The sequence below is a fragment of the Choristoneura fumiferana genome, chromosome Z, assembly GCF_025370935.1.
Source record: "Choristoneura fumiferana chromosome Z, NRCan_CFum_1, whole genome shotgun sequence".
NCBI lineage: Eukaryota > Metazoa > Arthropoda > Insecta > Lepidoptera > Tortricidae > Choristoneura > Choristoneura fumiferana.
The window spans coordinates 2,809,922-2,836,532 of record NC_133472.1 but is presented as its reverse complement, the minus strand read 5'-3'; the positions used below and the strand labels follow the sequence as shown (position 1 = coordinate 2,836,532).

The following is a 26,611-nucleotide window of genomic DNA, read 5'->3' as shown; positions in this document are numbered from 1 at the left end:
GTTGGGGCCGAAAGGTTCTCGAGTGGAGACCGCGGATCGGCAAGCGCAGCGTAGGACCCAACAAGATGGACGGATGACCTGGTTGTCGCGGGTTCATGGTGGATGCAAGCCGCTTCCAACCGAGGCAACTGGAGGTCTATGGGGGAGGCCTATGTCCAACAGTGGACGTCCTGTGGCTGATAATGATGATGATGATGATCTTATTTTACCATGAGGTTGTTTAACTGTGTCTATTTTACTCTGATTTAATAATTCTCTTAGCAGACTTAGCCGTAATAGTTCTCCTTGTTAATATGAACAAAACAAACAGAGACGGTATCACATTTATCCTTCAAATTAATTTAATCAACGAATGGTGACACGGGGGGTTAGTATTTTAAATTTTATTTGAGGTGCTTTATAGGAGGTGTTGTGCAGTCGGGAACAATCCATAGTGGAAGGGAGGGCCCAGAGAGTGCCGGACTCTAATGAACCCGGCTGCACGTCCTCAACTTCCTGGAGCTTACTACGGAGAGGAGAGGGTTGGAGGGGTCTCTTTATCTATACCCACATACTTCTTCAGTCATTTCTTGGAAATAGAGATGAGTAAATCCGGATCTGAAGATTCAAAAGAGTCAGATCCTTAAGCGGATTCGAATCCCTTATTGACTCCTTTCAAATCTTATCGACTCCGAGGAGTTAATAACTCCGACCAACCTATTGGATCGAGCGACACGCGATCTGCGATTCAGCACACTTCACTTTCGTTTGTTCAATCACGTCGGATCGGATCGGATATGTGCCGTCCCGCTCACGCTAATAGCATTTATTACAAGAGGAAGAGGGATAGCATGATACCAATATCAGAGCCGCTCCCCGGAGCCGGTTCGCCAGTTAGTAAGTATATCCGAAGTGACTCACAGATTCAAAAGAGTCATTAGGACGAATCGTTACTTCAGCACCTCGGATCGGCCATAGATAACTTAATAATCGCTCGAAAGAACCGGAGTCAATAAAGGAGTTTTGATAAGCGGATTCGGTACCGACACCGGAGCTGGATTTAGTGAATCAGATCCCTTGTCGGAGTCGAGATTACCCATGTCAACTTGGAAAGCCGGGAGAGGAGCATGCATTCTTCCGTTAGACTGTGGGGTGTTGTCAGTCTTTTGTTGATCCTCATTGGTTTCTTTCTTGACCTATCCATTCGGGATGTCGACGTCTATGTCGAGCTGGCATTTTATTGTTATTTAAATTATACTGTCTCTGAAATCATATATGTAGTACTAGCTTTTGCCCGTGGCTTGGCCCTCGTGGGATTCGATTTTCACGCAAAAATCACGTTGATCCGTCGCTCCGTTTCGACGTGAAACACAGACAAACATACAAACACACACACTTTCGCATTTATAATATTGGTATGGATTACATTAACAAATTAACATTGTCTATAAGCTGCTCCTAGGCTACAAATGTATATTTTTTTCCAAATAAATTGATATTACTAAAAGACGTTGTCCTTCAAAAATTCTGCTTAACTTTAAGTTTGAAGTCTCCGACATCGAGACGTGTATGTAACTAATTTACATACAACGCATATTCCCATGCATTACGTGTGATATATTCTTACCTCGTACAGTACAGTCGGTAACAGGAGAATATGCGTGGCTGTAAATCTCGAAACTATACACGACTCTACTGCCAACATACTAAATATTAATCAAATACAAAGTCAAAATATCTCGTTGTCAAGAAGACATTATCTATATTGTATAATTAATGGAGGAATCCGCATTGGCAATCCCTTCAAAAAGAGAATGTACTGTGTTAAAAAGCGGACTAAAAAGCGGAAGTCGGACTCGCCCATGAAGGGTTCCGTAGCAGCAAGTAACATAATATAAAAGTTTTCTTTACTTTACGATTTATGAAGTATTAAAAAAAACGATTTACTAGATTAAGATTGGTTTTTTGGAATCTTATTGTATTTTTTATTTCAATTCCATTTTTTTGTTACTTTTACGGTCACGTGCTATACCACTACACCATCACTGGACAGTGATACAGACACGAATTTCTCCTATGCGCTACATATCTCAGCTTGTTTGTTTTATTATTTAGTCACTTAAGCAGCGACACTAGCGACATGTATGCTGTAGCCCTCATCGAGAAACTTTCAGCACCCCATTGGAACTAACCGCTCACCCGGACAAGAGATGTCGTTATTAAGCAATCAAATTAAGATTGGTTTTGGAATATTTTTGTATTTTCTATATGGGTTTTACGGGATGACCGTAAAAGTAACAAAAAAATTGGAATTGAAATAAAATATACAAAAAGATTCCAAAAAAAAACACACACACACACGCACGCACGCACGCACGCTGCAAAGAAACCCCTAGAGGAGCCTTAGCTTTAGGAGGATGTAGGATAGAGGAAGTAATGGGTATTACCAGGACAAGTGGTAATCTTTACGCCCAGTCATTTAGATTCAAAGAATTATAAGTAGCGCGTATATAAATACTTTAGTTTAAACGGAAGCGTGACTCATAATTGCACAACCTTTGGATTTCATTAATACCAAAGTCAATCTTAACGCGATAATATGTGTGTCTGATCTCTTGCCCAGAGGATTCAAAATCGAAGTTCGTATCGTATCGTCCCTTTCACTCTCGTATTAAATAGTATAAGCGTCAGCGGGACGGAACGACACAAACTTCCATTTTCGAATTTCGGAGTAGCTCCGCAGTACTACACCAAACTCATTACGCCGTTAGGCGCAATACGCAAAAAACCGGCCAAGTGCGACTCGCGCACAGAGGGTTCCGTACAAATTTGTAGGCATTTATGAATATCCAATCCAAACATAGTTCTAGGTCAGTGGAAAATAACCTACAAATTTTGATTCCCGAGTCGAAATATACATCGTGGCCGTAACTTTTATATCGAAAATACAAACTGAGACATGGATGCACAGAAAAACCAGAAAAAGAGACCAGCGCTGGGAATCGAACCCAGGTCCTCAGCAATCCGTGCTGCGTGCTATAACCCCTACACCACCGCTGGACAGGAATCTAGACACGAATTTTTCCTATGCATACATATCTCAGGTTGCTTATTTTTACTACGCTACTTATGCAGCAGCACTAGCTACTGTGCTGTGCTAGGTAGCTGCTGTGTCTACATTCCTGTCCAGCGGTGGTGTAGGGGTTATAGCACGCAGCACGGATTGCTGAGGACCTGGGTTCGATTCCCAGCGCTGGTCTCTTTTTCTGGTTTTTCTGTGCATCCATGTCTCAGTTTGTATTTTCGATATGGTTTCACGGGATACCCGTAAAAATAACAAATTTGGAGTTGAAATAAAAAATACAAAAAGACTCCAAAAAACCAATCGTAACTTTTATGTTAGCTTAGATTTTTTTTTTTATTAGCTTCAAGAGACTGTAGACCTGAGTATATGGTTTTAATTTCAACTCAATATCTCCACATGTTCCTGAGATAAAGGATCTTGACAGACCGACGGACGGGCAACAAAGTGATCCTATAAAGGTAACGTTGCTTCTTTTCGAGGTACAGAACCTTAAAAAAGGCCCTTGGCTTTTATTTGGGGGGTTGCAACCAAGTTATCTTGCAAGTAACGACACTACAACATTCGAGTACAAGCAAGTATGAAAAATAACTTTATTCCTTAGAACATTGTTGGCTGAACAACAGGCATACCAACCGGTACCAAGATCGTGACAGCCACACCAATCGTTACACGCATTTTTGTTACCGGTCATTGCCTCTTACGCAATAGTTGTCCATCGACGGTTGCCCTGTGTCAGGACAGGCCCAGCCGGTTGCCAGCCGGCATTGGATACCGGCACGGTCAATGGCTTAGTTACGCAATACGAGTACTTTATATCTTAGTGAGAACCCTATAAAGCTAATCCGAGTTCAACACGGCTAACTTATAAGTTTTACTACGTGCCCCAAGATACGGGGCTACACAAATACGAAAATCGATGTTCGTGTCGTACCGTCCCTCACTCACGTATTGAATAATATTAGCGTTAGCAGGACGGCAAGATATGAAGTTCGAATTTTTCATTTCGTAGTGTAGGGTCAGGCTAAGGCCTAGTTCGAGGCTCACCCGATAGATAACTGCTTCAAAACTGTTAGTTTGTGTGATCAATTTTTTTCTTCTTCTTTCGCTCGCGTTTGTTTGTACTGTTTATTGTTGTTTTGTGTTGTTTATCTTTATTGTTCGTTTGAATTGAAATTCGGGGATATACCAAAAAATTACAACTAGGATTTAGGATTAATAATAAGTAATAATAATAATAAATAATAAATATCATGGGACACTTGACACCAATTGACCTAGTCCCAAACTAAGCAAAGCTTGTACTATGGACACTAGGCAACGGATAAACATACTTATATAGATAAATACATACTTAAATACATATTAAACATCCAAGACCCGAGAACAAACATTCGTATTATTCATACAAATATCTGCCCCGGCCGGGATTCGAACCCGGGACCTTAAGCTTCGTAGTCAGGTTCTCTAACCACTCGGCCATTCGGTCGTCGATTATATAAACAATTCGGACAATCGACAATACAAAAAACGGCACATAGGACAAACAATCACTCGGAGATATAGATGTAGTGAAAAAAGTTTTTACACAGGCCAAGTCAAAATCAATCATATGCCAATGCCATAAAGACTGACATGGAAAAACTTCTCATGATCATGTGTCGGACAAAGTGCGGATGATGAATGCACACAAGATGATGTTTTTATTTAAACTTCCGTGTGACATGTAGTATCAAAGTAGCATTAATGAAGTAACAAAATAATCGTAAATAAATCAATGGAATTCAGTGAATAAAATACATTTCATATCGTTTAATAAAAATCAAAAATACTATTTGAAATCATTCTATAAGTGGTTTTACGTCATCGGCACTTTTTGTCCGACCCCTGCTTATGACATTGATCCACATTATTGATCTGACGCGGCTCTTGACGAATGGTGTTTTTGCCATGAATTGGCATCTGGACCGCATCCTGTCAGGTGCCACAACTGCCACAAGTGGCGACCTTGAGGCCGGAGCAACATCTGCCGATGTTTTTGTCTAATAACTACATAAAACTGGTCAAGTACGGGCTTTAGATGTTACGGGTGGTATAAGGGTTGTACCATCAGCCAAATAAGTGGTCTATCAATTTTAAAACAAGTTTCTGTCAAATGAATATGTCTTTTCTCAAAAATGTCCGTAAAAGTTGACATTATTCTTTACATATCAGAAGGTGAAGTGCATAGTTTATGGGCAGCGAAAAATTAAAAAGATTGCAGGCGCGCTAGCTCGACAATAATGAATTAGCGCGCCTGCAATCAGTCACATTTTTTTTAAAGTTAAAAAGGCCATGGAAATGATGGCACAAGTCGTATACAGCCAAGTCTAATGGCCGGTATCAGATATTTTGTTGGAACTCCGGACTTTTTCTATTGGGTCTGAAATAGCTTGTGGTGTTTTCGGTGGAAAAATACACCTGTAGTATTATTTTTAATGAAAAAAGGCGGGAAAGCATAAGAAAAATATTGGAATAAAATTAAATTATTCGCCATTTTTGAGAAAAGCTTTATATTAGTCTCGGCTGGAATAGCAATTGCTGGCTTCGTATTAGTTAAACGGACTCGCAAGCTCGTCCGTTTAATACTCATACTCAGCCAGCAATTGCCTACTTCCAGGCCACGACAATAATCTACTATTAAAGTCGAACTTTCAAGTTGACAGAGACGTCTATTGGCATTATTGTTTTATGACATGCAAACGATTATCAACTTTAGTGTGGTAGACCATATATTTGGCTGATTGTACCTACGGGCGAATCAGATATGGACAATAGTGTCCGAAATAATCCTACTTATGCGAAATTTTGTGAGTGAGTGAGTACATGTTTGTTACTCTTTCACTCTGAAACGGCTGGACGCATTTGAATGAAATTTCGCTCGTAGATAGCTGGACGTGTGGTATAACACATAGGCTACTTTTTATCCCAATATTCCCACGGGATAGGGATAAAATCTCGAAATAACAACCGTTGGGCTTAGAGTCATGAAATTTTGGACAGTTGTTCTTAACACAACCTCAATGAAGACCACGATATAAATTTTAAGAATTCCCAGGGGAATTTTGTAAGATCCCGTTATTTCAATGGCAACTACCAGATCGAATAGCTAACGCGTGCGAAGCCTCCATAGGCCTCCCCCTTAGACCCCTAGTTTCTCATCATGAGGGTGAACCAATGCTCGCTACGCGTGGCAAGCGGATGCGAGCGCAGTATAGGATGTTAAAGTTACCAAGAAGACGCAGCTGCCCATCTTATGATATCATCCACGTATCAACCCTCGGCCAGTTTCTACGGCGCCCACGGGAGGAGAGAGGGACATTCAAACGCCGGGGCCCCACGGCATACTCAAGAAATGTCAAATAACTGACGATAAGACGCCAGATTGCTTAAAACTCTCGAAAGGATCTGTGCCACTTGTTACTGTTTAAAAACCACTTTCTCTGATACCCGGCTAAGTCTAACTCACGGGTCTATGGAAGCACGTTTTTTTAGTTGGTGCCTTTTTTATAACCAAGTGCTTAGAAACGAATCGAATGGAATTTGCTTCCGTTTCTTTTGAGTGTTTTTAAGAGTCTTGACAACTTAACATCGATTAAAATGGTGCTTTAACCCCCGACAACAGGCAGAATAGGATTTTTTCAGCTAGTTAAGACTTAATTTTTTTTATGCCGCGTTAAAGAAAACTATGGTGTATTTTTGGATATTTTTGCGAAGTCCCCGTAGGTATTTAGTCGCGGTAGAACCCCTTCAATATTTTGACCGGCTCGCTATTCCCAGTAATAAATCAATAAATGTATTAATAAATCTTTACTCAACATACGTATTACAATATAAAATCTTACGCCTACACAAAGAGAAAGACAAGAATGACACAGTTATGGATCCCGATTGCTGAAGTAAAAGTTACTTAACAGAGTTCTAGACTTGTTTTACCGTTCTTTAGGGTTGCGTACCTCAAAAGGAAAAAACGGAACCCTTATAGGATCACTTTGTTGTCCGTCTGTCTGCCTGTCAAGACCCTTTTTCTCAGGAACGCGTGGAGGTATCAAGCTAAAATTCTATTAAATACTCAGGTCTACTGTCCCTTGGAGCTATGAAAAAATCAAACTTCTAAGCCAACGCAATCAAAATATACAGCCGTTTATGCTGAAAATTTTCGACACTCGCAAGGGAATGAAAACCTCAGGGTATACTTCCCGTGAACTCAGATTCTTGAAGTTTGGTAGGTACGAAGCAACGTCTTATAGCACAGATAAAGGAAAAATCGCGAAAAGCATAAATTAACGTTTCAAACTTACGTGATTCTCACTCATAGTCAAAATACCATAAACTGGACTTATCACGCTATTTTTACACGAGTAATATTTACCTCGACGTTTCGGCAACGTTACAGTTGCCGTGGTCTACTCGCGACCACGGCAACTGTAACGTTGCCGAAACGTCGAGGTAAATATTACTCGTGTAAAAATAGCGTGATAAGTCCCGTTTATGGTATTTTGACTATAAGCATAAATTTGTAGTTAAATCATATGATAAAAATATTTGTACGCAACCCTCGGTGCGCGAGTCCGACTCGCACTTGGCCGGTGTTTTACTTTTATTAAAACTTGTTTTAGGGCAGTCGGTTTTAGTGCGGTTCCCGAGAAAATACAATGGCAAAGTATTATTTGCTACGTACAGTCACCAGCACCAATATCTGACACAACAAGCGTGCATAAATATCTGATACGACTCTATTTCTAGGGCCGAAAGGACGTGTCAGATATTTTTGCACGCTCCGCTGTGGCAGATATTAATGCTGGTGACTGTACAGTCCAGTCGAACCATTATATTCCTGATCCACCGTAGAACGTTCGTACAGTAAATGTCACAATGAATTCCCTTGTCAAGCAATGTGATGTTACTATGACTTTCTACGGAAAGGTTCGGCACTGGGTCACGATCCAGTTGGTCCGATAGTACATACTTACGCTCGAAAAATATAACCGTTTTTCGGGCAGTCGGTTAAAGAGAGATAAACCTTGTTATCCTTTCGTCTCGCTCACAATCCGGGGAACGTGATTTCTGTCACGTACACGCTTACCGTTAGTGATTTTAGCATTTGGGTTGACAAGTTGTGCTATCAGTATATACTCGTAATAGGAGAGGGTTGTACGGTACCTTGTATTTAGGAGTAGCTACCATAAGATGTTGCGGAACGTTATAATAATTAAGTAATAAATAACTATCACGGGACAATTTACAACAATTGATCTAGTCCTAAACATCAAAGCTTGTGCTTGGCAACGGATAAACATGCTTATATAGAAAAACATACATACTTAAATAGAACATAAATTCATATTATACATACATCTGCCCCAACGGGGATCGAACCCCAAGCTTCCTAGTCGGCTTCTCTATACTTGATTTGGATAGGTATTTAACTAAATGTAAACAAAACAACGTCAATTGGTGTCTAAAATATTGAAATTTCCCCATTAAACTATCTAAACATTTCTGAATTGAAATACACTAGTCTAAGTAGTTTGTTTACATTTAGTTAAATACCTATCTAAAGCAAGTATAACCACTTGTCTGTCCAGTTGATTATAATGATAAATTGTACTATTAGCCATAAATAAATAAATAAAATCGATTCGAAAATCCGTTGAGAAGATTAAGGCAAAAAAAAAGTGAATATGCGACTTCAAGAGCACATTTTACGGTTCAAAATTCAACTACTCAGTACACTATTGCCAAGACTGATTTAGTTATTTCTAACCCAACATGTTGGTATGGTGTACCTATGCCTGGCTAAGGTCGCCGACCTCATCTATAGATTATAGATTACATCGTTAAATGAATACTACATTACCGAGTATAAGTAGACGCGCAAAAAACTGCGATAAAAAGCCTCCGAAGGTGCGAGAAATATCACGTGAGATACAATACATTACCGCGGGTTACCGTGGGTTATAAAGCCTTAGTTACATGACCGCGCAATGTAACGAAATGCACGATAGCCTTAGCATTACCTATATATAAAGCTTTATGTTATGCCTTAAAGCAAACTTACGCCAATCATTAAGCCAATCAATAAGGACAGTTATGCAAATGAAAAATGAAAATGAAAATGAAAAAAGTTTATTTGGGTAGTTTAGTTATACCTTTAGGAATAACATGCAATTTTGAGCATATGGAAATATCTTGCAACGTTTCGACAATTGAAGCAATGAGGGCTATCGCGTATGAATTCGCCACTAGAGGCGCTAGTGTAGCGTGAGGTCTCCGAAATGTCAAATCTCATAGTTTTTGGGTGAGCTACGCGGGTTTATTTATAATTAGAATAGTTTTGTGAATATTTTGCAATATCTGAAATTAATTATGACAAATATGCGTTCCGGGGCAATGAATGTCTGTGTTTTGAGACAGTTTTGTCTTTCGGAAACCTTTGTCCTCCCTTTTTTCCGAACGAAACGGGGACTATGCAACACTGTGTCATGCTCGATATTTTTATGGTACGGTTTTAAGGTGTATTAAATATGATTTTAATCTAAACTTTGTTTTCACGCCCGTAATAACAGACTTTGAAAGTCATACTTAAAAACCTCACGCAACAGTGCGCCATCCAGTGAGACAAAAAACGATAGCCCTCATTGTGAAAAAAACTTGCCCAGACCGTATACCTTGGGGCTATGCGAGTTGTTAAAGTAAAATGGTTCTTGTTCCTTCGTGATACGTACGGTAATGCCACGCGTTTAACCGAAGAAAGCTGTAATTGGGCAGTTTAAGGATATTAACTGGTTACTCTGAAATCATTTGGCTAACTGTTTTTGTGTCCTACAATTTTGCCAGTGTCTAGTAGGTTTTGCCATTGTACGGTTAAAACAATCTTGGTAATGGTGGATGAACGATGACAGCGCGAATCCCCTCTGTTTATTGGACATTCGATTGGAGGACAGGATAGAGACGTCACCAACTGAAAGCCACAGACGCCCCAGCTGCCTTTTTTTTATTCTTGTTGTTGTATCATTAATGCATATACTTGCAAATACCCTAATTATTTCAAAAAATATTTAAAGTGCAATTTTTCATTAAAATCGAGCGTCCCCCCCCCTCTAAAATCTAAACCGGTGGGTGGAAAAATTTGAAAAAATTCAGGATGGTAGTAAGTATATCAAACTTTCAAGGAAAACTATAACGTCTAAGTTTGCTTGAGAATTAATAGTAGTTTTACTCTTAAATAGCAGACAAAGGTATAAAATATACCTAAACTTGGAAGATTCCGTATAAAATACGAAATCCTTAGAAAAATATTACTTAATTTTTTCGTAATGGCTACGGAACCCTATTTTGGGCGTGTCCGACACGCTCTTGGCCGGTTTTTTTTAAGCTGACTTTGTATTTGATTTGGACCCACTATTCAACTTTGTGGTCGTTGTAATCCCATTTTACCTGCAAGGGTACGGGACCCTAAGTGATCCCGAGACCTTATTGTCACGTATTTGGAATCACAATCGTTTTCGCCATTTCTTTCTGTCACACGGTATAAGACGAGGGTAGAAAGAGACGGAGAATGCGCTCGCAAACGTCAGCGCGTTAGATAGACAATACGGCCACCGGAATAGGGTAGTGTGGCTCCCTATAAGATGAGGGGGCATCGGCAGATGCTTTGTCCCTTTCATGCCGCACCTGGCTGCTTCACCCCTCGGATTAGTATTGAAGTGTTGAATGACGAAATAATCACGCAAGTTGTGTCAAATCGGTAGATGAGGATATGTATTCGACAGATGTGAAGTATCTCAAAAGGGGTTGGCACTAAGTAAATACATGGTGTTAATTAAATAACTTAAAACCTCAGACACCCTAAAAATATTTTTTCATTTAAAGTTGGCTGATTGCATTTAGTTTTGAATACCCTCATTACTTTAAAAGATATTCGTGTTTTTTGCTAAGTCAGTAATTCTATCTTCTTCATTTCTAACTGTAGGTACAGTTATGATTTTAGAAGAAAATCACACATTGACAGCAAAACGGTTATCGATTCTACTCTCAATTCTGAGCAAACTACTTACTGGTTTTCAGTTATTAAATTAACTAGTTAATAGACATAATTGCGGCTGTCTATTTTTTTTAAATATATAGTAATTATAGCGAATCGAAAACCATTTCGAGATAATTGCTTATTATAAACCGTTTCCTGTACCTAGTTATTTGATTTTAGTATTATAGTATTCAATTTATTACACAAATAAATCATTTGATATTGAAAACTATGACGTACCTACCTATCTACGACGGTCCAAATTGTACTTTTTGTTAACATAAAACTGACCCGTGATTGAATTTGATTAAAATTCTTCACAACTTACACGTGGCTTTTTTAATCTGACATATTAGGTACACTTTGACAGTGGCAGTAGTTGTCATTTATAATTGTTCCAATCGTTTATTTAACTTTTGACAGGTTTTCTAGAATTTTTTTACCGTACAACGGCAAAAACTACTAGACACTGGCAAAATTGTCCTCCGATGGACAGAGCCATATTTTTTTAAAGAAACAACAACATCAACTTTTGACAGCTCGAGTACTAATTGAAATAGTGATGCCCTGATGCGTTACTGATTCGTTTTCTTTTAACAATCGATTTTATTCATGAAGAAGTTTTAATCGATTTAACACATTCATATTTTATTTTTGCTCAACATTTTGCATCGTTTTATAAACATTCACAAGTGTTTAAGTTACTTTATCTTACATATTAAAATAAACCATTTATGTCAAGTTAATATGTTTATCACCTCCGACGGTAATTTAGTATTTTGACAATTATGAAGCGGCAAAACTGGACGCGGCAGCGACGCCAGTTTGTTGTCACTATAATTAAAAATAGTATGACAGTGCCTATTTTAGTTGTTTTAACTTTTTAATCCCTAAAGGCATATTAATGTATTTATTATTTTTAAATGATTTTGATATAAAATATAATCACAATAATTTTAAATGTATGTTTTATTTATAAAATCGATTTATTTCAAAACGGTTTTTATAGTCTATTGTCATTCATTACGAATGGGAAATCACTCAGTGGGCGGTACCTGTCCATGAAGTACGGTATTCTCTGTAGTACATTGTACCGAAAATTATTGTAGAACTTCACGTGCGTGATCTGTCAAAAGTTAAACGATTGGAACGACTATAGTTTTCACGCCAGCCCAGTGTGGATTTTCAACTTCATTCTATGTCACAACAATCGCCAGGGCCACTTATGAATATCTCAAATGAAAAAGTGCAACCAGTAGGAGTTTTAAAAACTGCCTACTTCATTCGAGTGCCACTTCAAAATGCTATGAATGAAGTAATACTTGAAAGGCGTTGCCAATTAAACTTTTTGTTACGCACTTCAAAATTACTATACTTACTAAGGGGCTGTTTCACCATCCATTGATTAATTTAACTGGCGGTTAGGTGTGACGCCGTCTCTATTTGTTTTGTTCGAATAGACGGAGACGGCATCACATTTAATAGTCGGTTAACGCTAATGAATGGATGGTGAAACAGCCCCTAAGTATCGACTGTGCGTGGCAGCCCGACCCGACTGCATGAAAAACGGTGGTTTGTCGAGCGTGTACAGGGTTATTGGTAATTCGACGTATATTCCTGTTAGGGGGTGGTAGGGGTGATTATTTGCGATAATTGTAACCCCCATATGCATTATCCAAAAGTGAACCATTTTTAGGGTTCCGGAGCCGAAATGGCAAAAACGGAACCCTTATAGTTTCGCCATGTCTGTCTGTCTGTCTGTCCGTCCGCGGCTTTGCTCAGGGACTATCAATGCTAGAAAGCTGTAATTTTGCACGGATATGTATGTAAGAAGACTGAAGAGTATAACCTCCCCCTTTGCCTTGCATTTGTGGACTACGAGAAAGCCTTCGATTCGATCGAGACTTGGGCTGTGCTGCAGGCTCTCCAGCGGTGCCAAGTTGACTATCGGAATATCGAAGTGTTGAAGTGTCTGTACGAAAACGCCACTATGTCCGTCCGACTACAGGATCAGGGCACGAAGCCTATTCCTCTGCAGCGGGGAGTCAGACAAGGAGATGTGATCTCTCCGAAACTGTTCACCGCTGCATTGGAGGATGCTTTTAAGGTTTTGAACTGGAAAGGACGAGGCATCAACATTAATGGCGAGTACTTCACTCATCTTCGATTCGCCGACGACATTGTAGTCATGGCTGAGACCATGGAGGACCTCGGTGCTATGCTCGCTGACCTCAGTAGAGTTTCCGACCGAGTTGGCCTGAAAATGAACATGGACAAGACGAAAGTCATGTCTAATGTCCATGTTGTACCAACTCCCGTAGTAGTCGGAGACTCTGCGGTCGAAATTATTGACGACTATGTATACCTGGGACAACGGTCCAGTTAGGTAGGTCCAACTTTGAGAAAGAGATCACTCGTCGAATCCGACTCGGCTGGGCAGCGTTCGGGAAGCTTCGCAGTGTCTTTTCGTCCAAATTACCGCAGTGTTTGAAGTCAAAAGTCTTTGACCAGTGTGTGTTGCCAGTGATGACATACGGATCTGAGACGTGGGCGCTAACGATGGGCCTTATGAGAAAACTCAAAGTCACTCAGAGGGCTATGGAGAGGGCTATGCTCGGGGTTTCTCTGCGGGATTGAATTAGAAATGATGATATCCGCAGTAAAACTAAGGTTACCGACATAGCCCGAAGAATTGCGAAACTAAAGTGGCAGTGGGCGGGGCACATTGCTCGCAGGACTGATGGCCGATGGGGTCAGAAGGTTCTCGAATGGCGTCCGCGGACCGGGAGACGAGCTGTCGGTAGGCCTCCAACAAGATGGAGCGACGACTTGGTTAAGATCGCGGGATCGCGGTGGATGCGGAAAGCACAAGACCGGTCTGAGTGGAGAGCCTTGGGGGAGGCCTATGTCCAGCAGTGGACGTCTTTCGGCTGACATGGTGATGATGATGTATGTAAACTATGCCGACAAAACGATACAATAAAAAAATCACTTAACAATTGATGCTTGTATATATTTTCGTAATAATATATAGGATGTGGCAAGGAATTGTCAAAGACCGTATTTCTATCAGCTAATAAAAATACCGGGTTGAATGGTACGACCGCACACTCTGTCTGTCCATTGTTAGTCGGCTAACAGACTGATCGTTGTAAGATGAGACGTGGCTTGTATTGTCGGCCACCCGCGCTATGAATGTCTGTTTGATATGACATTTGAATATTAGTTTAAAACAGCTTCAAACAAGTAATAGTATTTAGGTCTAAATTCTAATTATGCGAACTGTAACTGAATGTTTGTAACGTAATCCTCGTTTTGTTTTATAAAAATGAATTCTTAAATTAGACAGTAGGTACTCGTACTTACTGGGATATGTCCCTGGTGACAGTCATGTAACTGGCGTCACTGAAAACCATCGCGATATTATCGTCAGATTTTTTCGCGACACATGCTGAGCGGCGGCCATTTTGTCTGGTAGGAATAGGCATGCATTTGTGTATATTAAGAGTCGTTCGTTCTAATTTACAAGCAGTACAAAACGCAACTTAGCAACTATAATGGGAGCAACCATTGCGATGCTTATAATTAGTTTTGGTTAAAATAAAATGTAACGAAAAAAAAAACGAATTTCCATTTCTCACACAAAACTTAAAGTTAATGTGATTTTATTCTGTTACATTGAATATGAACGAACACTAATTATAAACATCAAAATAGCTGCTCTCATTATAGTCGCAAAGTTTTACTTTGTTTCAGTGTGTTGTTCGTAAATTAGAACGAAACTACTTCTGTATGAAAATGCGATCAGCGGCGAGCGTACTGGCCACTCTTGTCAGTGTTTCTGTATGGTGTATCTATTTTATCAGCTAATAAACCATTCTTATTCTTAAATTCATGTTAATGCATAAAGTACTTACTATCCGGGCGCAGTGACCCGATGTGGCTCTTGACCTCCATGCTTTACAACCTTGGGCCCTCTCTTGCCAGCCTTTGACCCAAGAAACCCAAAAGGTCTTTCAGGACCTCGTCCCTCCAGCGATACCTGGGACGACCAACCTGAACATGGATTCAGAGTACTGAATCGATCCAGTGAATCGATATTTGAGCCATAAAGACAGGAGATTTGGTTTTGTTTATTTTTTCAAAATTAGAACTTCCTGTCGTGCCGCCCCGCTCACGCTAATAGTATTTAAAGGGAGTAAGTGGTAGGTATGCTATGAACTTCAAATTTCGATTATTAGGCTACGTTTCAACCAGAGATGTGCGAGGATTTGTGGCGAGGAATGTGTTTGTCATGAACCAATAGAGACGCTTCATTTACCTTTCTCGCTCGCACAGCACATCTGTAGTGGAACCAGCTGTGCGGAGCGAGGCGAGGTAAACGAAGCGTTACTATTGCTTCATGAAGAACACTTTCCTCGCAACAAATCCTCCCACTTCTCTGCGTGGACGGAGCCTGAAGGTTTCTTTTTCATTTGTTTTTATATTGAAAATACGAGCTCGAAAAGCAAATCGAAAAGAGATTATTAGAATTTGTAGTACAGGAGTGCACCGATAGATGGCGCTGCTCCCTAATGAAACTAACTAACGATGTGTAACTTAGAATTGTGATTAACTTAATCTTTTGTTAGGGACAGGTACTTAGTCATTGGATTAATAGTACGACTCTGCAGGCGTACCATGACACAAACATCCAAACGCAGAGCAGTTCAATTTAGGCACCTAAACTGAATCGTCGAAATTAGTACCACGACGTCAGAGCTGAGTCTCCTATCTGATCGCAGTAAAACGCCTGCTGTTCTAGGCATTGAGTTTGCCACACTCAAACAAGTTAAAATTATCGGGCAGGCAGTTGGTAGCAATAGTAATACTCACACAACACACAAACATCACGGGTGTATTCCCAAATGGGGTAGGCAGAGCACACTAAGATTTTAGGCTTAAAGTTTGACAAAAAAGGTACAATAGTGACAGGTTGCTAGCCTGTCGCCTACGGTATACCGTAACCTATATCCTCGTCGCCTCTTGGCTCTTACGACATCTACGGAAGAAATGGAGTGGTGTAGGTAATTCTAACCCGACACCACACGGGGCAATAATAATAATAAGTTGGAACCAACTGATAGGTGCCTATATTAGCTGTTCTTTGCTCAAGTATTCTTTGTACTGCTGACGTGTAGGCCTAGCCATCGATTTTTTGTTAATCATTTTTTTAGGCCTCGATTGGAATCGATTCGACTATCGTTCTTTTCTGGAAAGAATCGCAATCTCTACCCACTCTTAATTCACAATTTGCTAGCGGTCTTACGTCGCGTCACATTTGACCGACCTTTTCCCGACAAACAACAAGTCGCAGTTTAACTTGCGACCCGACCCACGTGCTGCTATGATCCGGTAATCACGCGTCATTTGATAACGTTTACCGTACTTGTTTATTAATTTTACACACATGCGGTTAACTAGAGCTTGCGTAGCATATTACATAATCCTTATTTACATTAATATCCTAACTTGTCTGTTGTGTGCGGGTACTTTGGAGGGTACCTTCTTGAGAAAGATTGCATTAAAATACGGAGCTCTGCGGAGGTCCATATCATAAGCTAGACTCTGGCCAGCGAAAGCTGTCCACGAGATAACGCGGCAAATTAAAAAATGAGGCTAGCTACACTTGCTGTACGATTAAACGATATTGATACTTAGATATTATTTACATTTTCCAGATTTAAATTATATTCGGGACTCTTCAAGCTGCGTCAAAATTCATGTAGTAATGTGTGAAAGTTGATGATGCACATTAGGAGTTCCTTGGTAAATTTTATGACCTTTGTCCAGTGCCCATTTACGTACAGTCCAGACGCATCCATTTTTGGACCATTTTGACCAGATTGGGATTAAATATATCTTCTATTTTAAGTCTAACATAATCTTATAACATTTTGCATTTTGAGGATGGTAGGAGGTTGAATTACACAAAAAAAAAATATTTCTTATAGCAGAGGTATTAATTATCTAAGGTGGGGTGAAGGTGGGCTAGAATGACAATATGTCAATTTTGGCAGTCTCAAAAATGATACCAGATTAAAGTTTCGTAAAAAATGCGTTGGACAACTTTCGCTGGCCAGACTCTAATAAGGTCATGGTACTTTGCAAGCCGCTGACGCTGCATCTATTATTTTGACACAATAATTTTAATATTACATTGTGTCTTAAGGGCGGTAAATAAGAATTTACGAACGAGAGTCTATTAGAAGCCCGAAGCCGAAGACTGAGGGTTTTAATGAGTCGATGTTCGTAATTCTAGTACCGCCCGTACGACAAACAAAGTAGTTCATCACATTTGCGAGTAAAATTGTATTTTTGTAAAAGAAAAAATATAATTGTTCCAAATATTGGCGACGCTTTAGGCTGCGCACTTGGCAGCGCCGCCCTCCCCCTCCCGCAGCATGTGCCTGACGTGCGTGTGCATGTGGCCCTGCTGCTGCGTGCGCAGCAGTATCAGTACGGGCACTGACTCATTTACCGACCTTGGGCTTCATGACAAGAAAAATTGTACGCGCAATGACTCATTTACCGACCACGGGTTTCATGACAAGCACATGTAGGTCGAGGGTTTTATTTGGGGGGTTGCAACCAAGGTAGCCTGCTGTTACGACACTGTTTAAGAGCAAGTGTGATGAAAATGATATATAATGAAAAAAAAAAACCGATAACTCACGTCTTAAATCAACTTTAGCTCGACATGTTTTCTCATCTAGGAGCACGTGACGTCACGTCTCTCTTTCTAAAATCATGTCGGTAGCATTCAGAAGTAGTCCACACGTTCATGTAGTACACACGTGCCGTATTTTTACGATAAAAACCGATTGTTCACTACATCTGTTTAAAAGCTACATAATTCTGATGTACGAGTATGTACCTAATGACTTGACACGATAGCCATCTTGGCCAATATTCCGTGCAATACGAACCAACAAGTGACTCTTAAAGGCTCATCTAACCGTGCATATCAGTCAAAGGAGCCAGTCATTTGACCAGTTCAAGATAAGGTCACCACTTGGTCCTATAAAGGATCAATTGGCTGACTGCATGAGTAACTAGAGCTCAATTGATACCCAACCGGTAAGTTATGGAACGAGCGTAACTCGATTGAAGATGCTTTGTGGTATTGCCAACTTTAAAAACTAAAATACAGTACCCAGCCATAAAGATTGCACATCGGTCTTTAGAAAGAGACTCGGCTAATTTCGGCTCTGTAGAGCGTTTGTCACACACTACTTATGTGACGTTTGTCAGTCGTACAGGTGCAATAGAGTATGGACGCATTTAGATGATTAATATATAATAAAGAGTTGTTGAAACCCCCCAAAACTTTAAATTGTACGATGGCATCTTTAGGAAAAAGAGGGAACTTTCCTTTTTCTAGTAGTTGCAACAGCTCTCTATTGTGCGAAGTTTACATGTCATTAATTTGACGTAAACTAGTTAAGTCCTTCTTCTTCTCTTTTAAAATATGGCTTTTCTGTCCTAATTAATAGGACAATTTCGCCAGTGTCAAGGTAAACTCTCTTTGAGAGGGACGTTGTACGGTGATTGTAGTTTTTACAACTTGATAGTAAAATTCCAGAAACCACGTGGAGACAACTTGCGCATTAAAAAATGTCAGACACGAGAGCAATATAGAATTTCGTGATCACTGTTCACTGTTAAGGTTAATCGCCGCATAAAACACTATCAAAATTATATTTCAACTAGCCAAAGAAACAGAAATAGCAAAATCGAATTCCAATTAAGACCATATTTGATATAAAACGTCACTAATAAATACAGTGTTCGGAAATCGGCGTGAACACTGAACAGCCAATTGTCTTTTTTTCCGAAGACTGATGTGCAATCCTTATCGCCGGGTACCATTCACATATTTGTATAAGGTAAACGTCCCAGTGCTCGAGACGCTACTGCCCAATGGACGACACTCTGCTGTCATCTTTATGCTAATGACCAGGGCCCGGAATTTTGGGTGCGGCTATTGACAGATTGTAGGGAGAGAGCACCGCTTTTTACCAACATACACCTTCACTCATACTCTTTTCACTTCTCATGCTCGTAATGTTCGTGTTTATGCTGGATCTAGGCGACATAAAATGACTTTTTATGCTCTAGTGCATAAAGTAAAATCTTTGTCTAAAACCAAGGCAATCAGGGTGTCAACAGCCACAAAGAAAAAAGTTTAAATTTTTTTTTATACCTAATTTTTTATTTTATATAACTATCAATAAATCAATAAAACTAAAAAAATATAGGTTATTTTTTTAATAGTGCATGAAAAATAAAATATACCTAGAAAGTGAACAATTGTTTCCACTGTTGCTATTTCATTTCCTCGCAATCTAAGTGAAAAGTGTATAAAAACTCGAGCATTGAACCCATTTTCCACTCGACGTGTCTATCCACCCTCGCCGTACTGGTTCCGGTGGCTTTATGAACGGCTTGGGTAGAATAGCTCGTTTTATTCTCTCGTTGTACAATCTATTTACAGAGTACAATGACTTGCCCAAAAGAAGTTTCTTATGTATTATGTAATTATTTCAGGAGCACAAACTCTACGCGCTCCGCTACTTCGGCTGCGAGATGCTCTGCCTGGGGAACATCCTCGCCCAGATGTGGATGATGGACAGCTTCCTAGGGGGAGAGTTCTTGAACTACGGCACCAGGGTCCTGGGCTACAGTGACGTTCCTCAGGAGAAGAGGTAAGGCAATGAGGGCTATCGTTTTCTGTCTCACTAGATGGCGCACTGTTGCGTGAGGTTTTTAAGTGTGGCCACGTGTGGCTTTCAGAGTCTGTTATTACGGGCGTTAAAACAAACTTTAGATTAAAATCATATTTAATACACCTTAAAACCGTACCATAAAAATATCCAGCAACCACAGTGTTGCTTAGTCCCGTTTTGTTCGGAAAAAAAGGGAGGACAAAAGTTTCCGAAAGACAAAACTGTCTCAAAACACAGACATTCATTGCCCTGTAACGCATAATTGCCATAATTAATTTCAGGTAATGCAAAATATTCACAAAATTGTTCTAATTATAAATAAACCCGCGTAGCTCTATAGAAGTGTTCTATCAGACAACCTTATTAATTTTCATTCAATTTTTATGGAATAATTGAGAAAAACTAACAAAAATGCAACGTTTCTAAAACTGGAAGTACCCTCTATGTTTTTCGGTTGCGGCAATTTCTGCGAGAATACCGTGGAACACTTTTAAATGGCTGTATCTTTTGATTGATTTGCGTTGCATTAAAAGTATTGGTTTTAATGTTTCTCGCTTGCGTTTTTTTTTAACGTTTATAAGTTTGCTGCGAAGTGTAATGTATTGCTATTGCGAACTGAATTTTCTACTTGGCTTGCTTGCTTTGCGATTGGGGTTACTTTTTAGGGTTCCGTACCCAAAGGTTAAAAATGGAACCCTATTGCTAAGAATCTGTAATTAATTGTCACCTGAATTCGACACACAATAAATTATTATTATGACTTTACTGTCTGTCTGTCACCCACCAGGCTGTATTTGTGAACCGTGATAGCTAGACAGTTGAAATTTCTACAGATGATGTATTTCATGATCCCGCTATAACACTAAATACTAAAAACAGAATAATATTATTTAAGGGGGGCTCCCATACAACAAACATGTTTTTTGCCGTTTTTTGATCGATATTAATAACGGCAACAGGTAGTTGTTTTTTACTATAAAAATAAATAGTTAAATTAAAATAAAATAAATATTTAAGGTGGGCTGCCCTACAACAAACGTGTTTTTTTTGCAATTTTTTGTTAAAGTCTAATGTTGTTAAGGTAGACAAAGCAGCGTTTATCTCACCTTATCTTACCTAACCTTACCTAACTTTACCTTACCTAACCTTACCTAACTCTACCTTACCTAACCTTACCTAACTCTACCTTTGTTTATCTACCAAAAGAAATACCTATGCAAATAAACTTTTTGATTTTAAGTATGTTACAATTGAACCCACCGTGTTTCCAGGTACGACCCGATGATCTACATATTCCCGCGGGTCACCAAATGTACTTTCCACAAGTACGGTTCGTCGGGCAGCATCCAGACGCATGACAGTTTGTGTGTGCTCCCTCTGAACATGGTGAACGAGAAGACGTATATATTCTTGTGGTTCTGGTACTTGATACTAGCTGTTGTGTTGGCATTGCTCGTTATCTACAGGTGAGTTGTTGCTATGCTACTCTAGCACTCCCAGATTAACAGCGAAATAAGCCGAGATAATGTTTCATTTTAATTAATTAGCCGTGGTGGCCTAGTGGTTTGACCTATGCCTCTCAAGCAGAGGGTCGTGGGTTCGAACCCGAATCGCATTGATATTTACCACGAGCTTGCGGTGAAGGAAAACATCGTGAGGAAACCTGCACAAACCTGCGAAGCGATTCAATGGTGCGTGCGAAGTTCCCAATCCGCACTGGGCCCGCGTGGGAACTATGGCCGAAGCCCTCTTGTTCTGAGAGGAGGCCTGTGCCCAGCAGTGGGACGTATATAGGCTGGGATGATGATGATGAATCTTCCTTTCCAGTAAATACTGGTTTACTGCATCATAGATTTAATTATATATAGTTAATTCCGACGAAACAACAAACCGACGAATCAGGAATGCGATGAAACAGGAATCCGACGAAACATGTACACTTAAATAAATTATGATTACTCCTGATCTGCATACGCGGTATTCGTATTATTTTGATTATCGGATGTAGTTTCGGAATAACACACCTGGTGTAAATTAATTGATCCAAATTACTTCCCAAACCATTTTCGCAGTTCGAAATTTCGAAAAAAGTTTCATTATAAGTATCAAAATATCGGATATTTATGATATATATCCGATATATATCAAAAGTTTGATATATATCCATTTTGTATGAAAGCCATATTATTATTTGTAAAATAGATTAGGTAAAATTGTTTGTGCACTTTATCAATTACTTTCTTTGTAAAAAATAATAGAATAAATAAAACAAAAATTTACTCTTTCGTAAAGGTTTTTTTCTGATACGACGACACGACTGACGCCATTAATCCGGCAGAAGTGTTGCCATAAATGGATTAGAACAGTAGGTTCTTTTAACTACTCCAACGCCGTGTACATTTGAGATAGAAATACAGTAACAAAGGTCAAAAACTAGCCAAAAATTACTTAATAATATCAATTTTTTAAACCAATTTTTGTATATTAGATATTATAAAAAATCATTTGATATATATCGGATATATATCATGATATATATCAACAGACCTTATATTGAGATAGACGAAAAGAGCGCTGCAAACTGTATGAGAACCAAGCTTGTCGAATTTTTCGTACCTACGATGATTTAGTGATGGGAAACCAAGACCGCACGGTACCGATTCAAAGGCGCGCGGGACCGATTCAAAGGCTTTTTCAAAGCGCAACGCGCATTTTGGACAGACAAAACTTTGACCGTGGATCAAACTTTTTACACGCAAGGTAGGTAAATAAAAAGTTAGAGCTTCCTTGAAGGCTCCTTGAAGGCCCAATGCTAAGAAACGTGATTCATAAACGTCTGTTAGCGCTAATGATTAGCGGCTAATCAGTCGATCAAGGTTCTGCTAAAGTTAGAGGACCGTAGACCCTCCTTTATCTCCCTGCTAAGTCACAAAATGGCCGCCACAAGTTTGAACAGCTGACTTTGACAAGAGCAAAAAACCATACGAAGATTTTTTAGTGAAGGGTGAAGTTACGCAAAGATTAAAAAAAAAACAGGAAAAATTATTTTCTGGAATTCCTCTAAATCCTCTAAAATTACTGCTACTTTACTACTTTACTAACAATAAACATGAAAAAAATAAAATTAGGATGATTAACATAATTACGGCTTTTTGCACTTAAACATAAACATGCGGATCGGAAATGGCGGGAAAACCAAACATCTCGCTTTTTTTTCCTGCTAATTGCTGTCACTGCTGTCTTTTTTTTTAATTATCGTTGAGGCCATTTTTTGTCTTTGATATGTCAAGATGGCCAACATAACGCGTCTAATCCGTCTATCAACATATTAGTAATCGTCTATCAGCTGCTCAACAACTAGCAGACTGCTAGCAAGCGTTTATGAATCATACTTCTCGACAACCGTCTAACAAGCTTAATCAGTCTGCTAAGTAACAGACCGATCAAACCTCATTAAGGATTTTTTATGAATAAGGCTGTTAAGGTCTATCTCGATATAAGGTCTGTGTATATATATCCATTGATATATATCCTCGAACCCTGGAAACAGCCCCTTAATCTCGTTGCTCCATAGAATGATCATCATGTGCGTGCCTGGCATCCGCCCGCGGCTGTTGCACGCGAGGTCCCGGTCCGTTGCCATGGAAACAGCGTGGGCGGTCAGCCGCCATCTTGACGTCGGGGATTGGTGGTTGCTGTACATGCTCGCGCGCAACATGGACCCAATCATATACAGGTAAAAGCGTACCCCGTATCATGGCCGTAATAGGGCCGTGTCAGTCAAAAATATATTCTTCAAAAAGTATATTCGTTTTGCAGGTGGTAGGACCTTGTGCAAGGTCCGCCCGGATTGCTACCACCATCTTGCTCGCTAATCCTGCCGTGAAGGCAGCAGTCATTGCTTGCACTGTTGAGTTTCGGCGTAGAGAGTAAAGACAGCCGGTGAAATTACTGGCACTTGAGGTATCCCATCTTAGGCCTCTAGGTTGGCAACGCATCTGCAATACACCTGGTGTTGCAGGTGTTTATGGGCGGTGGTGATCTCTTGCCATCGGGAGACCCATTTGCTCGTTTGCCATCCAGTCAAATAAAAAAAATATATTTTTGCGATTTAGAAAGAAAGAATAGTAGATTGTACAACAGGAGCATAAAACGAGCCATTTTATCCAAGAGGTTCATATAGCCACCCGAGCCGGCCGGTATTATAAGTAATACTTAGGGCCTGTTTCACCATCCATTGATTAGTGTTAACTGGCGGTTAGGTGTGATGCCGCCTCTATTTGTTTTGTTCGAATAGACGGAGACGGCATCACATTTAACCGTCGGTTAACGCTAATCAATGGATGGTGAAACAGCCCCTAATTGTTACATGTTTGCTGTGACTTATTTTTCAAAAGTGTTTTTTAATAAAAAGACACGTCATGATCGCTTACCTTTTTCTAATGCTAAAAAAACAGTATAGGCTGGGATAGATGGTTCATATACGTCAATTTGACTGATACTAGATATATAATTTACAGGGAGTTCTTGGAGGAGCTGTCAAAACGAATGGAAGAGAAGCCGACGTCGCGTGCGTGACAGCCGGCACCCACCATATCTTACGTAGGAGTGTGATCACGAGGGCTTTGTAAGTACTGATGGAACCTTGGCTCTCTGATGGAGAACAGGCAAGCAAGCGTTTTTTAGCGTCCCGTACCCAAAGGAGGTGAGACTCCGATGTCTGTCTGTCCGTCCGTCTGTCACAGGGCTCTATCTCTTGACACTTAAAATTTTCACAGATTACGTATTACTGTAAACAAATACTAAAAACAGAATAAAGCGCCCTCGCCCTCGCGTGGGATGGAGACGTCGAGGGAAAAATGGGTTTAATGCTAGAGTTCTACATTCTGATTTTCATTTCGATTGCGAGTAAATGAAATAGCAACAGTGCATTATTTTAGTTTTATTGGTTTGTTTTTTGATTGATTTTTAGTTTTATGTAAATTAAAAATTATAAAAAAAATATGTAAGAAGTTTTTTGCTTGTGGCTGTTGCCACCTTATTACCTTACGTCTTGAGGAAGATTTTACTTTATGCACTAGAGCATAAAAAGCCATTTTATGTCTTTACTACTTTACGAGCATGAAAAGTGAAAAATATTTTTTTTCCACAGGAAACTACGCAATTGAAGTAACGCATCTCGACGCACTGCAGAACAGAATAAGACTAAGTTAAGTCTATGCTTTCCTTTAGTGTAAACTTAGGACTTGGGCGTCCAAGTTCTTTACTAGACTGATACATTCCCTTCTGGCTTAGACTTTAAAAATGTGTAGTGTTGTCCCAAGTACCTTGAAAACGTAATACTTGTGATTAATCAGGCGTTACGGTGGTCCATAATAATGAACTAAAACAACGAGGGCTACCGCGCGAACGTTTTTCAAAGTATCATCTACATCAAAACTACACAATTTTCAAAGACTTAGCCTAGAATTTCGAAATGGACTTTTCCATTGTCAAAATTAATGGGTGCAATTAAATATTAGATGTAGAAACTCGACAGTCTGCCAAAATGCCTTCGTGTTGCAGCATTTTTTGCATTTTATAATGTAATGAGCTCAATTTTATACCACGTGAAAGTGCGTGTTGAGAAATGTACGAGTATTAAAGTCTAGCAATAGGGAATATTACGCAAAACTTTGCATAGGGGGCGACACCAGCACAAACCGCCATGACCACGTCAGTTCCCTTTATAGTTTATGGCCCTGACGGATCACCCGACGTTACTATCGATGTAAATAACTTGTTATTTTGTTACTAAAATATATAAAATATGTTATGTACATAGATAGTAACAAAAAGTTAAATTAAATATTATTATATTATGGCATAGAATGCTATGGACATTTTAAAGACATTTAAGACATTAAAAAATAGCTTACGCTTTGCGCTAGTGCTGCGTTCTGACGGCAGAACATTGCAGTAATATTCTCTATTGGGCGTGGAGAAATAAATCATGGATGTATGTTGGACATGTTTTATACGGAATTAAACCGTGGTCGCGTTTCTTTCTTAAGCTCTATCGAGCTTTGGACGCATCTTGAAGTTTCAGGCACTTTTTTTGATCGAGTTAATTAATAACATGTTTTCAACCGCTAAGGGGTTTTAGAATGTCGATGGGTCCTATTTTTCAATTTTGAGTTTTGTGCGTTATAGGTTTTTTAATTATTTTTCGAGTTTTCATTGACGTAAAATGGCCGAACTAGATGCAATTTTAACGTAAAAACGTTTGATACTTTTAAGTCTCGGATACACCATCTCTAAGTTACGACAGTTTTTGACTTTGAAAGCCCGTCCTGTAAAGTAAGGATTTTACACTTAAGCCCTTATACGTAGGACCCATCGATGTGTTTGTTATGGACCAATAGAAACGCTTCAATTACCTGTTCTCGCTCCGCTGAGTTGCTTCCACTATATTGTGTTTCAATTCAATTTATGAAAAGTGTAAACAAAGACGCCATTAACAAGACTACAGACTAGTGATGTGAAAACCTAGAACCTATTGCAGAATAAATAATCTGCTCAGGAAATCGATTAATTTATTATTTGAATAGTTCAAAGTATTTTTGTCTATTTTATTATTAACAGTACTTGATTTGGTTCCAAGGTTGTTTATTCAATTATAAAAGCAATAACTATTTTTATAATTTTAAGGTAAGTAAATAAAAATCGCTTATT

The 26,611-nt window shown here is 39.4% G+C and overlaps 1 protein-coding gene across 1 annotated transcript in view; it reads left to right on the top strand.

Moving 5' to 3' along the window:
- LOC141436835 (innexin inx1-like) overlaps positions 1-26,061 on the top strand; it is a 38,525-nt gene extending 12,464 nt beyond the window's left edge. The window contains exons 4-8 of the mRNA XM_074099945.1: positions 19,719-19,876; positions 21,169-21,363; positions 23,472-23,633; positions 24,418-24,524; positions 25,050-26,061. Coding sequence (XP_073956046.1) covers positions 19,719-19,876; positions 21,169-21,363; positions 23,472-23,633; positions 24,418-24,475 — 573 coding nt within the window. The 3' untranslated portion in view covers positions 24,476-24,524; positions 25,050-26,061. The remainder of the gene's footprint in view (positions 1-19,718; positions 19,877-21,168; positions 21,364-23,471; positions 23,634-24,417; positions 24,525-25,049) is intronic.
- Positions 26,062-26,611: the final 550 nt, after the last annotated feature.